At 40.7% G+C, this 15,615-nt stretch overlaps 1 protein-coding gene and 1 long non-coding RNA gene across 3 annotated transcripts; both read right to left on the minus strand.

Moving 5' to 3' along the window:
• Window positions 1-310: 310 nt before the first annotated feature.
• Window positions 311-700, minus strand: LOC123002514 (uncharacterized). The gene has a single exon (XM_044392825.1). It carries the CDS (start codon window positions 698-700, stop codon window positions 311-313), a length of 390 nt encoding a protein of 129 aa, XP_044248760.1.
• A 10,164-nt stretch (window positions 701-10,864) lies between these two features.
• Window positions 10,865-12,046, minus strand: LOC138912659 (uncharacterized). 2 transcript variants are annotated; one of them, XR_011418223.1, is made up of 3 exons: window positions 12,030-12,046; window positions 11,895-11,971; window positions 10,865-11,839 (listed from the first exon to the last, which is right to left on the minus strand). It is a non-coding gene; the product is annotated as an uncharacterized lncRNA (long non-coding RNA). The 2 variants fall into 2 exon arrangements; XR_011418222.1 differs by having other exon boundaries at window positions 11,895-12,039.
• Window positions 12,047-15,615: the final 3,569 nt, after the last annotated feature.

The following is a 15,615-nucleotide window of genomic DNA, read 5'->3' on the forward strand; positions in this document are numbered from 1 at the left end:
TGCCAGTTGATGATCTCGCTTGAAGTCGATGGGGTGATTGAAAATTTTTTATTCCCTGGAGAGCACTGCAAATTGTTTTCCTTTAACTTGGCTGTCCTATTTATTTTTCAAACATCTTACCCAAAGGCTTTGCTCTACCAGCGGACTGGTTGTTTAAGTGGAGCTCAAGATCCGTCGGGAACATTTATCTCCGCAACATTTGCATCCGTATCTGCACAAGCGACCATTACAATTCTCCCCTGCTAAAATCGGACTGGGGCTCATCGACTGAGCGACAGGTCTGATACCGCTTGTGGCCTTAACTTGCAAGCTACTGCCTTATGTCCTTAGCATGAAATTTCCCAAGGAGCTTCCCCTGCATATCCTCAAGTTCGTAGTAGGCTTCTCCTAATCTCTTACGAACTCTAGGCTTGAGAAAACTGGGTCCGAATTTCGCATTGTAGCCGGCCTCGAAATTGCTTTGCTTAAAATTCCGCCTAAACACCTCCTGACCTTCCTTGTAGACGACTTCTCGCGCTCTCAGGTTATATTGCTTCTCATTAGTCAGATACTGTTTTTGCCTAATTTCACAGGCCCTATCGCGCACTACATCCAGTGAATCCTTTTGGCTAAGATGTATGGTTCGATCCTCCAACAAGCTTAGCTTTCTAATCAGAGCGTAGGCCGACCCAGAAGTGATCATCTGCTGCTCAAATACCATATAATAGGGACTTGTCCCTAAACTCGAGTGAATAGCAGACCGCAACGAGCAACATATTTGTGACAAAAATTCATCCCAATCTTTTTGATCAGCTCTGACATATGACCTAATTGCCGACCGGTTAACCCGTTCTGACGAATTTCCCTGTGGGGCATGGACTGCAGTTAAAGCATGGTTAATCCCGTAGCTCGCCAAAAGCTTTCGAAACCCTTCTGAACGAAATTTAGCTCCGTTGTCTGAAATAATCGTCTCGGGGACACCAAAGGTGTGAAAAAGATTGGACTCCAGATACTTTACTACCACATTAGTGGACATCTTCTTCACAGCATGCATATAAACGAACTTCGTGAAGTGATCCAAAACAATGAAATTGCCTATGTTGTCACTTCGTGAGCGAGGGTATGGTCCTAGAAAGTCAATATAAAGCTTTTGGAAGAATCTCTGCGACTCTGAAGGCTTTGCTAAAGGTGGCCTTAACGCCAGACGCCTTGCAAGTTTCACAGGCGCTAACATATCTTTTTACTTCCCCTACTAAGCCTGGCCAAAAGTAGTAACGACGGACTCTTTCAATAGTCTTGTGGATTCCCCCGTGAGACGACAAGGGCTGATCGTGCACTTTCGCTAAAACTTCTCCAACAAGCCCTTTCGGAATCCACAATTTCAAATTGTAGCTGTCATGGACAGGCTCTCCAACTGAGTGCTCTGTTCGTCTGTACACCATTCCATCGCAGACCTTAACGTCGGGAAAAGTGCTGCTCATCTCTTTAGCTCGTTCCACCAAATCCAAATATTCTGCAGATTTAAAATGCTCAGATCCCAAATCGACAATAAACCAAACCAAACTGATATATATATATCGAGCTAACAAGTTATGTGCCATCGCTATTCGATATCTAACGGCTTTTCTATTCGATGTATCGATAAGACCGGCCCCAGGGAGTCTTGTATTGGTCACTTCTGGAACACACACGTATTTTTGATATGAGCCATTAATTTCAACTGAAGTATAACTAATAAACTTAAGTAATGTGAATATAACTCTTCACCTTGCGTTCTCTGTTATTTTGGGACTTAGTGAGTACCTCATTGTGCACCACCAACTCCGTTGAGTTATAACAATTGGCGACGAGAAAAAAAAAGAAAATAAAAAAAAATGGACGCAGCAACGCTGGAAGATATTTTAAAGAAACAACAAGACTTCCTAGTGTATTTTTTGGGTGCAAACCGAACTTGGATGACACAGCAAACCAACCAACAAATGGAGAGACTTTCACAATTAAAGGAAGAGCACCAACAAAATAGCAGTTCAACCATAACCTCGCAAAGTCACCATGTGCCGGCATTCGCGCCGTTTATTAAAGGGAAAAATAATTGGGAACTCTACATTGCACAAATGCAACAACATTTCGCAGCATGTGACGTCAGCAGCAACGATCACAAGAAGGCATTTCTTTTATCGTGGATTGGTCAAGATATCTTCGAGCTATTAACGAAACTTTACGGCAGTGAAGACATACAAAGCAAACAATTTGACGAGCTAATTGCAAAGCTCTCCGCGCACTTCAAATCAGGAATACACGTACTCGCATCCAGATACGAATTGTTTTCTCTTAAAATGAAACAAAATCAATCATATGCAGAATGGATTGCTGAATTACGTGGTATAGCTCGCAACTGTAAATATGTTTGCAGCAAATCAACATGCAACACAGAATTCGCAGAAGACCTTATTCGTGACATTATAGTTCTAAATACGCCACACGAAGCCGTACGCACCGCAGCGTTACAAAAGGTCAACCCAACTTTAGCAGACATCGTTTTAATAGCAGAAAGCTTTGAAACAACGCAAGTGCTAAAGAAAAAAATGTCAGCAGAGAAAGATGCCACAAACGAAGTATTTCAACTTAAACGCAACTTTAACAAGTATAACAAGTATCGCAAAACAGACGGCATTGACTCATCAAGTAGCAAGCTCCAGTCCAGCGCAGTGTCACAAATGCAAGCGTGTGGGCCATATCGCACCGGTATGTAAAGCGAATACAATGTCAGATTCCAGAAAATCAAGGACTCCTGAAGTAAGCCAACTTCTCTCTTTGGAGCTACAAAGAACAATTAACAGCATTTCACAAAAGAAAATCGGTCGCAAATATTTTGCCGAAGTTCGTGTAAACAACGCAGTAGTCCGATTCCAATTAGATTCTGGTGCCACTTGCAGCGTGATTGGAAAACAGACATACGCAAAATTGGGAAAGCCCATTCTGGAGCCAATGGACGAAGAAAGCCTTGTTTGCTATGGCGGCAATCAAGTTAACATTTTGGGTACTCTAAACGCAATTATTGAATACAAGAAAAAAAAATTAACAGCACATCTGATCGTAACAGATGTTCAACACAACAGCGATATTTTAGGAACCGATCTATTGGACGAGTTAAAGTTGTGTGCGTGCCAAGCACACATTGTACACGCAATTGCACCAATAACAACAAAAACACATATTGATATGAATTTTTTTGCAGAAAAATATCCAGCTGTTTTTACCAACGCACTCGGTCATTGTAAGTCGTACAAGGCCAGCCTGCACTTGAAGCAAAGTTCAACACCAAAATACATAAAATCACGCCAAATACCATTTACCTTAATGGATTTGTTTACAAAGGAAGCCAAACGCCTGGAAACATTGGAAATCTGGAAACCAGTTAAGTTTAGCCAGTGGGCAGCCCCCATTGTTGTGGTACAAAAATCAGCAGCTACCATTAGAATATGTGGAGATTTCAAAGCCGTAAACAACTGTTTAGAAGTAGACCAACACCCATTACCTCGAGTAGAGGAAATTTTCCATAAGCTGTCTGGAGGCAAAATCTTCGCAAAAATTGATTTATCAGATGCCTATTTTCAAGTTGAATTGGAGGAAACAGCAAAAAAGCTTATGGTAGTCAACACTCCACTAGGTTTATTTAAGTATCAACGTATGCCGTTCGGAGTAGCTAGCGCGCCCGCTATTTTTCAACGTATGCTTGAACAAATCATTGCTGGTATACCGAGGACAGTAAATTATCTAGATGACATCATAATCGCAGGTACGTCTGAATCGGATCTTGCATGTAACGTTGAATCTGTGCTAAGCCGCCTTCAAGAAAATAACTTGACATGCCGCATAAGCAAATGCAGTTTTATGGAAACGAAAATTGAGTATTTAGGCTACATTTTGGATGAAAATGGTACCAGCCCAGCACCCTCGAAAATTACAGCGATACAAAACCTGCCGCGCCCTACAAATTTAAAGGAACTGCAAGCCTTTCTTGGTAAAATAAATTACTATAATAAATTCATCCCGAATTTTTCACAGGTAGCAGCCCCTTTAAATACATTACGTAAAGCCAACGTCAAGTTTCAATGGAGTAAGCCACAGGAGGATGCATTTATAGCCTTGCGAAATAAACTGTGCAGCACATCACTTCTAGCTCATTTTGATGACAGCCTTCCAATTGTGCTCGCAACTGACGCATCGCCTAATGGCATAGGAGCCGTAATTTCGCATACGTATCCAGATGGATCTGAAAAGCCAATCGCTTATGCTTCGAAAACTCTGGATGAGCACCAGCGCCGCTATAGTCAAATCGAAAAAGAAGCTTTGTCGATCATGTTTGGAGTAAAAAAATTTCATCAATATTTATATGGCCGCAGCTTTACTCTCATTACAGATCACAAGCCACTCGTGTCGATTTTTAACCCTAACAAGCAACTCCCTTCGATGACTATTCAACGTCTACAAAGATACGCAATTACACTAATGGCATACCGATATTCTATAAAGTACAGACCAACAGACAAACACAGCAACGCCGATGCTTTATCGCGTCTACCAGAAGGCCCGGATACATCGTTTGACACTAAGGTGTGTTTACAGCTCCATGTGGAAAACCAATTAGCGGATTTCCCTATGGATGTGAAGCAACTAAGAGACCTCACAGCAAAGGACAGCGCACTTCAACGAGTCAAGTGTTTCATTGATAATGGATGGCCAGCTAAGCTATCTCCGCAAAATCAGGACTTGCAACAATTTTTTATTCGCCGTAACGCACTCAGCATCGAATCTGGAGTCATTCTATTGCACACTGACTTTGTTCGTGTTATAATACCAGCAGCAGCTCAACAAAAAGTTCTTAAAATGCTACATATTGGACATTGGGGAATTACGCGAATGAAGCAAATGGCTCGCAGATATTGTTATTGGCCCAGCATGGATATACATATACAGAAATTTTCAGCACAATGTACTTTATGTCAACAACATAGCAATGCTTCACCAGCCCGTGAATTTTCTTATTGGCCTGCATCAGCAGAGCCTTGGCAGCGTATACATTTGGACTTCGCCGGACCCTTCTATAACGCAATGTGGCTTATTTGTGTTGATGCACATTCGAAGTATCCATTCGTAACAAAAATGCAGTCTACAACAGCCGAAGCCACAATCAACGCTCTTAAAATCATATTCGCCAGCGAAGGTCTTCCCGACACCATAGTCACGGATAACGGAAGACAATTCATAGCTGCAGAATTCCAAACTTTTTGTGATACGCAAGGCATAAAACACCTCACATCGGCCCCGTTTCACCCCGCATCTAATGGGGAAGCAGAACGATTTGTTCGTACTTTCAAGCAAGCATTCAAAAAAGCCGTGGAGGAAGGTAATAGTACAACGAACTCACTTTTAACTTTTTTGAGCTCTTTCAGAAGCACGCCTATCCCGAATTTAAATAAATCTCCGGCAGAGATGCTTCATGGTCGTCAGCAGAAAACCCTACTGACCGACTTCTACCTCCAATACCTATTGTTGCCAGCCCTGAGGATCGTAAACATTCATTTAACGTAGACGACCCTGCTTTCGTTAGGAACTTTTCTGGAGGTCCAAAGTGGATTTCGGGCACGGTTAGTCGCAAACTTGGAAAGATTATGTATGCAGTCCAAAGCGATCAAGGAATGCTCAGGCGACATCGCAACCAAATGAAACCACGTAGTCCCTGTTCAGTCAACGCTTCAACTAGCACCGCACAAGATGATCTAAAACAAAATCAACAGCCACTCCGCCGATCAAGCCGATTACTTCAAAAAAAAACCTTAACGCCGGTACTTCAAAATAAGAGGGGAGGAGTGATATATATATATCGAGCTAACAAGTTATGTGCCATCGCTATTCGATATCTAACGGCTTTTCTATTCGATGTATCGATAAGACCGGCCCCAGGGAGTCTTGTATTGGTCACTTCTGGAACACACACGTATTTTTGATATGAGCCATTAATTTCAACTGAAGTATAACTAATAAACTTAAGTAATGTGAATATAACTCTTCACCTTGCGTTCTCTGTTATTTTGGGACTTAGTGAGTACCTCATTGTGCACCACCAACTCCGTTGAGTTATAACACAAACCAAAACCATTTTGAAAATCTAAAGCCGCTAATTCATCTTCATGTACCCTGGACAATACATCCGGAGGCACATTAAGCTTTCCTCGTCTGTGCTCAATTTTAAACTTGTATGCCTGCAATTTTAGAGCCCACCTGGCCAAGCGGGAACTCAGGTCAGACTGCGACATAAGCCATTTTAAGGAGGCGTGGTCGGTTATAATAGTAAAATCCTGGCCTTCTACGTATGCCCGGAAACTTTTCAAACATAGAATGTAATTTTGCTGAGCCTTGTTGAGTTTTTTTGACACAAATGCTATCGGACACTCATCTCCTTCAGATGAAAGTTGCACTAGCGCTCCTCCGACTCCGGTCTTGCTGGCATCGCAGTGTATGTAAAATGGCTTCGAAAAATCGGCACTTCTGAGAACAGGAGCTTGGCTTAATTTTTCTTTGAGCTCTTCAAAGGCCTCTAATGCTTTCTCCGTAAACACAAACTTGCGCTTCGGAGTGAGCAAGTCAGTTAATGGAGATGTAATCGCAGCAAAGTTGCTTATGAATTTTCTATACCACCCGCATAAACCCAAGAAACTTCGTAACGCTTTGAGGGACTTGGGAATAGGAAAAGCGGTGATAGCGGAAATTTTTTCCGGATCCATTCGTACTCCACGGTCTCCAACAATATGACCCAAATATTTTACCCTCTTAGCACAAAATTTACTCTTCCCTATGTTTATAGTCAGACCAGCTCTTTTAATATGGTAAGCTACTTGTTTGAGAATTTCTAGATGCCGTTTGAAAGTAGCCGAAACTAAAAGTAAATCGTCCAAATAAACAAAAACTTCATTTCGCAGCTGTGGTGGAATTACCCTGTCCATCAATTTGGACATGGTTTGTGTCGCATTGCACAGTCCAAACGGCATCGCTTTGAACTGGTACAGGGGTCTTCCGGCAACAGTGAATGCAGTTTTATTCCTTGATGCCTCATCTAAGGGGACTTGCCAGTGGGCGTCCTTTAAGTCAAGACTTGTGATAAATTCAGCCTTGGGCAACCTGCTTAGAATTCCACTAATCTGGGGCAACGGATACGCATCCTTTTCGGTCAAAGCATTTATTTTCCTACTGTCCAGGCACAAGCGAAATTTCCCTGGCTTTTGTACAATCACTAAAGGTGATGACCAGGCACTCTCGGATTCTTCGATGACTCCTAAGTTTAACATTCGATCTACCTCAGCATATACTAATTTTTCCATTGCTGGCGAAACCGAATAGTGCCTTTGCTCCACGGGCTTAGCACTGCCTACATCTACCACATGCGTGATCAAATTGGTTTTTCCCAATCCTTTTTGAGTAAATGAAGGAAACAAGTTCACCACATTTGCTAATTCCGTTCTCTGATCACTATCGAGGTCGTGCTCTACGGACTTTAGGTCCAGTTCGCATATATTAGCCAATGTAGGAAGTAGATTGAACTTGCGCCAAAAGTCAATACCCAAATAAAGATTTTGTTTCAGTGTTGGGACCATGTAAATGTCTAATTCTGCTGTTCTTTTGTCATAGCATACTGGAAGCCTCACTTTGCCAACTATTTCTTGTTTATTTCCATTTGCCGTGCTAACATTAGCTGCTATTTTCTTAAAGTTTGTACTACTTTGTAATTCTTGAGCCAAATTCCCTCCTAGACAACTAACGGCTGCCCCTGAATCTAACAGACCCTTCACTAATTGTTCCATCAGCTGCACAGCTACAAACGGTCGTGGATCAGCTTTTGGGTCTTCTAGTGCATTAATTTCTTTGATGTGACTCTGCAGCTGCTTTATTTCTGACCAGAATGATTTCATCCTAGCTATGCTCCGAGAATCCGTCTGGTGATCGTCTGTTCTAGAATTTTCGGTGCCTACTTCAATTTCCTGCTCATCTCCTGGTAAGCACATGTGGTCATATGAGCTATTGAGAGAACTTGCAGATGTTTCTGTCTCTGACTCGTACGTTTCTAAATCTGAATCTACGTCGTTTTCCTCATGGCCCTCGCTTTGACTTGCTGAATCATATCCTACTAAATCTACAAAGTCTGAGGATTTAGCGCCATCCTCTAGACTTGCGATTCTGGGTGAGCAGGATTCGGGTTTGAGTTCTGAGCACGCGGAGCATTCTGTTTGTGTTGTTGCATCTGCGTGCTCCCGTGTAGGTTTTTTGCCAGACATTTGCTGCAATTCTTGCTTGCACTGCATGTGTCGGTGACCTTCTTGACGACAATTCCAACAGAATTCTATCGCCCCTACTTCACCCTCAACGTCTACTTCACTATCAGGTATCTGTCCAACCTCTACCAGATCATCCTGTATTTCCGCTATATCTCTTTTAAAGGGCATTCTTTTTGCGTATCCATGGGTGCGGTTAACATCCTCCAAAAAGGACTCCCTACGTCGGCATACTTCGCGAAGATGTGACACACAGGTGATATCTACGTTAAGGATCTCATGACGAATTTCAGGCCGCAAGTTATTCTTAAGAATCCTAACAAGATTGCTGTTTGATAAGGGCGTGTCCATCTTATCCAACAATGAGCAGATCTCGTCATAGAAGTGGTCAAAGGTTTCTTGTTCTTTTTTTTTTTCTTTGCCTTATGAGTTCCTCTATGTCCCTATCATCTCTGTCATCTCGGAACTGGTGCCTTAGAGCTGCACAAAGTCCGTTCCAGTTTATATTTTTGACAGACTTGTGATGCCTCCAGAAGAATTCTTGGGCTTTTCCCTCGAATAAAGAGCTAATATTGCGGCACATGACCTCAAAGTTTCCCTCTAACGTCTGGTTAGTAAGAGCTTCAACCCGATAAATAAAATTATCTATGGATAACCCTGTGCCGGAAAAAGTAAGCTTCCAACCATTCATTATGTGACCCACCTTATCCGGTCTTTGTGATAAGTCTGAGCCTCCACTTCCAACACTTCTGCCCATCGAATACTCTCTACCTCTTTGCGAATTATCATCGCGCCAAGTGTGCATATGCCTATCCTGATTGTGGTTTGGTTCTTCTATGCCGGAGCCAATATTTAGGCGCTGAAAGCAGTTCTGCACATTTTGTTCTATCAATTGGGCCAATTTATCCGTCAAGGTGGTTAAAATTCGGTTTTTCATACTGTTCAGTTGATCTAGCCCTATAGGAGTTTCCGTATTATTGGGAGTGGGAGTGGACGTACCCGCAATTTCAATTTCTGGTAAGCTAAGCTCGCTTTGGGATCTTGTGTTTAAACCAAGTGACGAATTTCTTTCTACCAGCTTGCTAATGCACACGGTAGCACAGTTGGGACAAGTTGTTTTTGCCATGAAATGGGTTTTAATGCAAATCTTGTGAAAACTATGCCCACAACCTGTTTTGTGTGCATCCCCTTCGCTTTTAATCACAGTTTTGCACAGCGTGCAAGTGATTTTGCCACCAGCTTCATCATCAAGCCCCATCCTGACGCAATTTAAACAAAATGAATAATGTAAATGTTACAATAAAGGTCACAAATAATTAAAATGGGACAAAAAAATTTAAAAAAATAAATAAGATTGTTTTATAAAAATAATATTAAAAATTCGAAACAAATAAATAAATCAAATTTAAAACCGTTAAACTCAATGCATGACTTTAGCCCTAAAACATTTGCATATCTGAATTAATGTGTCTTTAAAAGTTTAGAAAAAGAATATGCCATTGTTTAATGCGGTTGTTAAGGTTCGCAAACCTATGCACAAACTCCGCCATTATAACAAAGCATTTTACGATGAACTCTTCATTTTCTATCAGAATGCTGGTATGGGGCTGTCCATATATTACGTAATCACAATTTCGGCGACTTTTGACCCCCCCCCATGTAATCAATTCTTCATACAAAAAAAAAATAATTTGCACTAGAGTAATCATTTGGTGGCCCCCCCCCCCCTAGATGATTACGTAATATATGGACAGCCCCTATGATAAAATTCGAAAATTCTTGCCAAAATTCCAGGTTATCTGAAAGTAATGACGTCGTTCGTGCCCCAGACAATTTACATGACCTGGTTCAAACCTGAGCTCGGCGCGTTATGTTAGAACTTCCAAATGTCAATATAATTGTCTGAATACACTTTTAGGCAAACCATGAATTGAGTATGAAATGGTCAGAAGATCAATCGAAATTTTCTCTATTCTGTATTCCAAAACTACCATATTCAATTCTAGGTTTGGGAAAAATGAAAATGAAACAAAGAAATTGTTTGACTGTACGTTGGTGAGTCTCATAGTTGTAAAAATAAATTTTCCGCCATTGAGCCAACACGTATGGGCGCCATTCGTAGTGATGATGTTTTAAATTTTTGGTCATGCCAAGCAATAACCCACGGGCTGATGTTGCTTAGGTCTAGGAGCAGCGCACGCTATAAATTGCCGGCTAGAACTCGTCGCTTGGGTGTGAAGGTCTGCTGCTATCCTGCCCTTTTCTTACTCATCATCTCTCTTATAAACTTAGCGTGCTTGCGACACCAAAAGTCCGATCTAGATACAAAGAACACCTAGACACGCACTTAACAACCGGACAGAGAAACGACAGCCAAACAAAAAGTATTGCACATTGATTCAGGTACTTTTTCAGCCACTGCTGTTGTTGTGGCTGAATAGCCCACCCTGCCTGCGATCATCTTTTCCAAAAAGAAATACATATTATGCGATGACCCCTTTCGCAAATGTCTTAAAAGCCTAGGACAGCACTGAGTTTAACATAAAAAAATCTAGTTACTAAACATTATAATATTTATTCCTTAACATATAAAAAATACACGAAACATAAGTTAATAAAAAGGGACATTAAATTTATAACTATACTCAAAACATTGAACGTAAACCTAAACTAAATTAACTCTCAATGATAAATAAAAAAAGCTTTAAAGCTCGCAACTGCACTTCAAAACGTAAACAAACTAATCTATTGGTGCGCTCGAGAGTGCATCTGTGAAGTTGTTGTTGTCTAGCTTGCCGAGCGACCCCAACCGAACGATACTTTAACAGGCGCTCATGCGCCGAAGCAACCTCGCTTGTGCGAAGCTGCGCTCAAAAGAAGAGAAGGGCGCGGGGTAAGGGGCATGCGGATAGTTCTCGGCCGTTCTGTTTTCAAGTTCTTATTTGTTTAGTTTTACTTTGGTTTTAGCATAGGGCCGCTTTACTTTGTTATTGTATGGATTGTTTCGGGAAAAAAGACATTCTTTACCGCGATACCCGATGAAAGCGCTTCCAGTCGAGTTCTGCTGTAAATCTGTTTGGGAAGAAATATAGATGTAAAGGTCAAATGCCCTAATTTGCCATGCCACACAAAGTACAACCTAAACTCGGAACTGATAAAGTCGACAGCTTAAATTCTCTTTGTTATTTACGCTTAAGCGCCTTTAGCTGGACTCTCTCACGCTACCATTGAAAAAAAAATCTATTCTAAGACATTACTAAAAAATATTAATTGATTAACTCTACTTAAACTAAATGCGATCGGCTTTTCAGACGACGTTGAAGCTGCGCCAGCCGACCCTCTTTGTTTATTTTGGGCGGCGGCGCTTTGGCGATATTAACTGTGGTAATTGTGGCTTTGGCAAAAGGCGAATTTCCCCCCTTCGGTGGGGAAAGCCGTTGCGACGCTCCCAAATCTCTTGGCGCTGCCAGTTGATGATCTCGCTTGAAGTCGATGGGGTGATTGAAAATTTTTTTATTCCCTGGAGAACGCTGCAAATTGATTTTCGTCAACTTGGCTGTCCTATTTATTTCTCAACCATCTTACCCAAAGGCTTTGCTCTACCAGCGGACTGGTTGTTCAAGTGGAGCTCAAGATCCGTCGATTTTGATATTAAAAGATCACTAAAACAAAGAGAACAACTTTTAACTAACTTAACCCGGCGGACAATTCTCCGCTTACCGCACTTGCACTGCCACTACTTATTCGATTTTGTGAGGCTTGGGCCCGCGGTGCGCAGCTTTTATAGGGACGCCGCCTCACATTAGAGGGAGAAAGCCTATCTTTCCTTTCACTCCTTTTAGACCAAGCCTACCCACACTTTGACCCTAGATTCTCGCGATCTCCACAAGAGAGGGAGGGCGCTCAGCAAATTCCCGCGCTTGTTGGCTATGTTGCTAAACGTAGGCAAAATGTTGCTAAGCTTAGGAACATGCCTCGGGAACATTTATCTCCGCAACATTAACCGTATCTGCACAAGCGACCATTACAAAGTTCCTTCAAAATGTCAGTTGCCTTGGTCCGACCACACTTTACGCCCTTCGCAATTTTTGAATCTGGACAACAGACCCGCAGCAAGTCCGGCAAGTAGTCCATCAGCAAAAATGGGAGGTTATGCATTACCAAAAACATAACAAGTGCGTACTCGGCATCGCGCACCTGCTTATAATTATTGTCACTACGTTCCTTTGTAAATGTGTCGATTTTCAGTTGGCTTTCCTTTATTTTTAAGCAACGTTTATGTGAAGCCTGGGTCGAATGTCTTTGGATGTGGGTCAGGTGATTCCGTAAAATTATACCACATGCAATACAAGTCGCACGCCCATCGTCGTTCTTCAGCCAGGAAAATTTGTCCAGCCATTCAGTACGCACTTTGCGATTTTCCGAAACAGAAATTCTAAGACGAAGAAATGTTAAACATTTAGCTAATTCTAAAAATAACACTTTTACTCTTACTTTTTGTTTGCGGGATGTGAATCGCTTGAAGTCTCAGTACTCGTTTGCGGCGTGGGCGCAGCTTTATTTAAACTGCTTAAAGTTAAAACAAACCGGCATTTAGGTAAATAAATTAGCTATATTGCATTTGAGATACACAAATGTACATGATTTCTTTACTTACTTGTCCATTTTGCACAAATTATTTTCGCACACTTTAAGACACCACAATCACCGCCAAATTTAGAAGCACATGTGAATGTTACCATATTGGCTCAAAAGAGCCAAATGTGGCAACCGTGGGCTTAGTTCAGATTAAAAGTATATTCAATAAGTTAAATAGGCTTTTAGATTTAATTTTTATTAGCCCGGATTTAGGAACAGATTTAAGTTGTAGCAATATTCGACTCTCAGAGTGTGATGCCCATCATCAGCCTTTATTACTATTAATAACATGTCATATTTATTTAGCTAATAAATCACTCACACCTTTAATGAATATAAGTGCTAATAGTTTAAATTCTATTCGACATGATATTTCTAATATTAATTGGGTCGATAGCCTTTCGCATGCTAATGTTGAGGCTAGCTATGACCTGTGCTTTCTCTTATTATTAGTAGGTATGCTAAAAAAAGAGTTCAAAGTTCTTATAAACTACCCTGGTATACGCGGGGACTCAAAAAATACAAAAATCTCTGTAATAAGTTTTACAAGCGTTACCTCGAGAGCGGTTACCCTGCCGATCTTGAAAGATACTAGCTGCACAAGCGTGAATTCGAATTCTTAAACAAAATTTCTTTATAGCCAATATATGTCAGATGTTGAAAGTAAATTACGTATGAATCCCAAATCATTCTGCACTTTGTAAACTCAAAAAGAAGAACATCGAACATTCCTTCCCACATGTCTCTTAATAGTGAAATGACTTCCTCGGACTTGGAGGTTGCTAACATGTTTGCTAAATTTTTTTCATCCAATTTCGAGCCAACTTCGTCTTGGAATGATGATGAAACTCTTATTTCCATCGACTCTCTATTAAATATAGGAAATCTAAATGTGTCCGACTTTGACTGCCTTATTTCTGCTGCGAGCTTAAATGACTCAGAACGTATGGATTGCGATGGCCTTTCTCCCTTTATTTTAAAAAATTGTATTGATGTTCTATGTGACCCCCTCACAAATAATTTTTAACAAGTCCCTCTCCAGTGGTATGTTCATTCATAGATGGAAGTTAGCTACAGTGACCCCAATTCTCAAATCAGGTGTAAAAAGTTCCATATCTAATTACAGACCAATTGCCAAGCTGAGTAATATTTCAAAAATGTTTGAGCGCATTGTGGCTAGGCAGCAAAACTTTCTTGTGGGCCGCTCTATTACCCCTAACCAGCAAGGTCTTATGCCAGGACGATCGACTACCTCTAATTTAGCAACCTTCAATCACTTCTGCATAAATTCTTTTGTGAATCATCACCAAGTAGATGTAGTCTATACCGACTTTGCCAAAGCCTTTGATAAAGTCTGTCATACTGCTTTATTAGCTAAGCTTCAATGGGATTCCACTCTGAAATCTTAGACTGGATTAGGTCCTACCTAACCAATAGAGAATACAAAGTGGAAAATAATGGGGTTTTTTCGAACCCGTATGTGGCAACGCCTGGCCTCCCTCAAGGAAGTGCTTTAGGGCCCTTTCTATTCATTTTATTTATAAATGATATAAGTAACTCCATACATGATTCTGACTTTCTATTATTTGCAGATGACCTCAAATTATTCAAGTCCTTTATATCAAATAAAAACACCTCTTAACGAGGTAAAAAACTAGTGACGATCGCGCCTTCAACATACAAAAGTTCTGATATCAACATTTGTGACGAAAAATTATTACACTCGTCATTAAATAGACTTTCTAATCTTTTCTCATTCGGCCCGCCCTAGCAAACTATTCCAGCCTTTTTCCCTTTACAGGCATTTTCTATTGCAGCGTGACGAATGAGAAAAGATTAGAAAGTCTATTTAATGACGAGTGTAATAATTTTTCGTCACAAATGTTGATATCAGAACTTTTGTATGTTGAAGGCGCGATCGTCACTAGTTTTTTACCTCGTTAAGAGGTGCCTTTATTTGATATCAGAAGTTTTTGTTTGTTTACTTTTGCTCTCATAGGTGCTAATATAAACATTTAAATTTAAATTGGTCATAAATCATAATTTTTAAACTATTGTATTTTAACGAATTAAGTCAAAAAGGCTTTGAAGAATTTCAAAATACCTTTTAAACGAGGTATAGCACATGTCTGTACCTTTAGTAGTGTTGAACTTACAAACTAACGAAATGTAGCTATTTTTAGCTTTTTCCCGCTAAAGTAGCGGCTTTTTCCAAAAGTCGTAGAACAAAAGATTGCTATATGGAACTTGTTCAGTCGCAGCAATAGTTATAAGTCAGCGCTCTGAAGTATCATATATCGGGTCAAGCCATCAGCAACATTATCAATGACCCACTTATTGGCACAAGCTTATTCTGCTGAATTGTAACTATCCGGGTCGCATAATGCATAAAAACCGACACTTTGCTTTATACCTATTCTGTTAACCTATGCACTTTTTACCTATAAATACCGTTAAGTTTATACAATAAAATCAGTAACAATTTTGACTCCTACAATCAAGTTTTACTCATTTTGCATTCAACAGAGGCTGTCGCTCTAGTCTTCAGATCCTCATATCCAATCCTTAGTCCAACTGGTTCAAGTTCTAGTTGCGACGACTTTAGGCAGACAGTTTATGTACTGTATGCAAGGCACCTAAGCCAATCAATAAACATTTTGGTGACCCC

Source organism: Drosophila takahashii, chromosome 2R (genome assembly GCF_030179915.1).
Source record: "Drosophila takahashii strain IR98-3 E-12201 chromosome 2R, DtakHiC1v2, whole genome shotgun sequence".
Taxonomy (NCBI): domain Eukaryota; kingdom Metazoa; phylum Arthropoda; class Insecta; order Diptera; family Drosophilidae; genus Drosophila; species Drosophila takahashii.

Excerpts from the sequence above, each read along its gene's own strand:
- LOC123002514 (XM_044392825.1), bottom strand. The coding sequence starts at position 700 with ATGGTATTTGAGCAGCAGATGATCACTTCTGGGTCGGCCTACGCTCTG.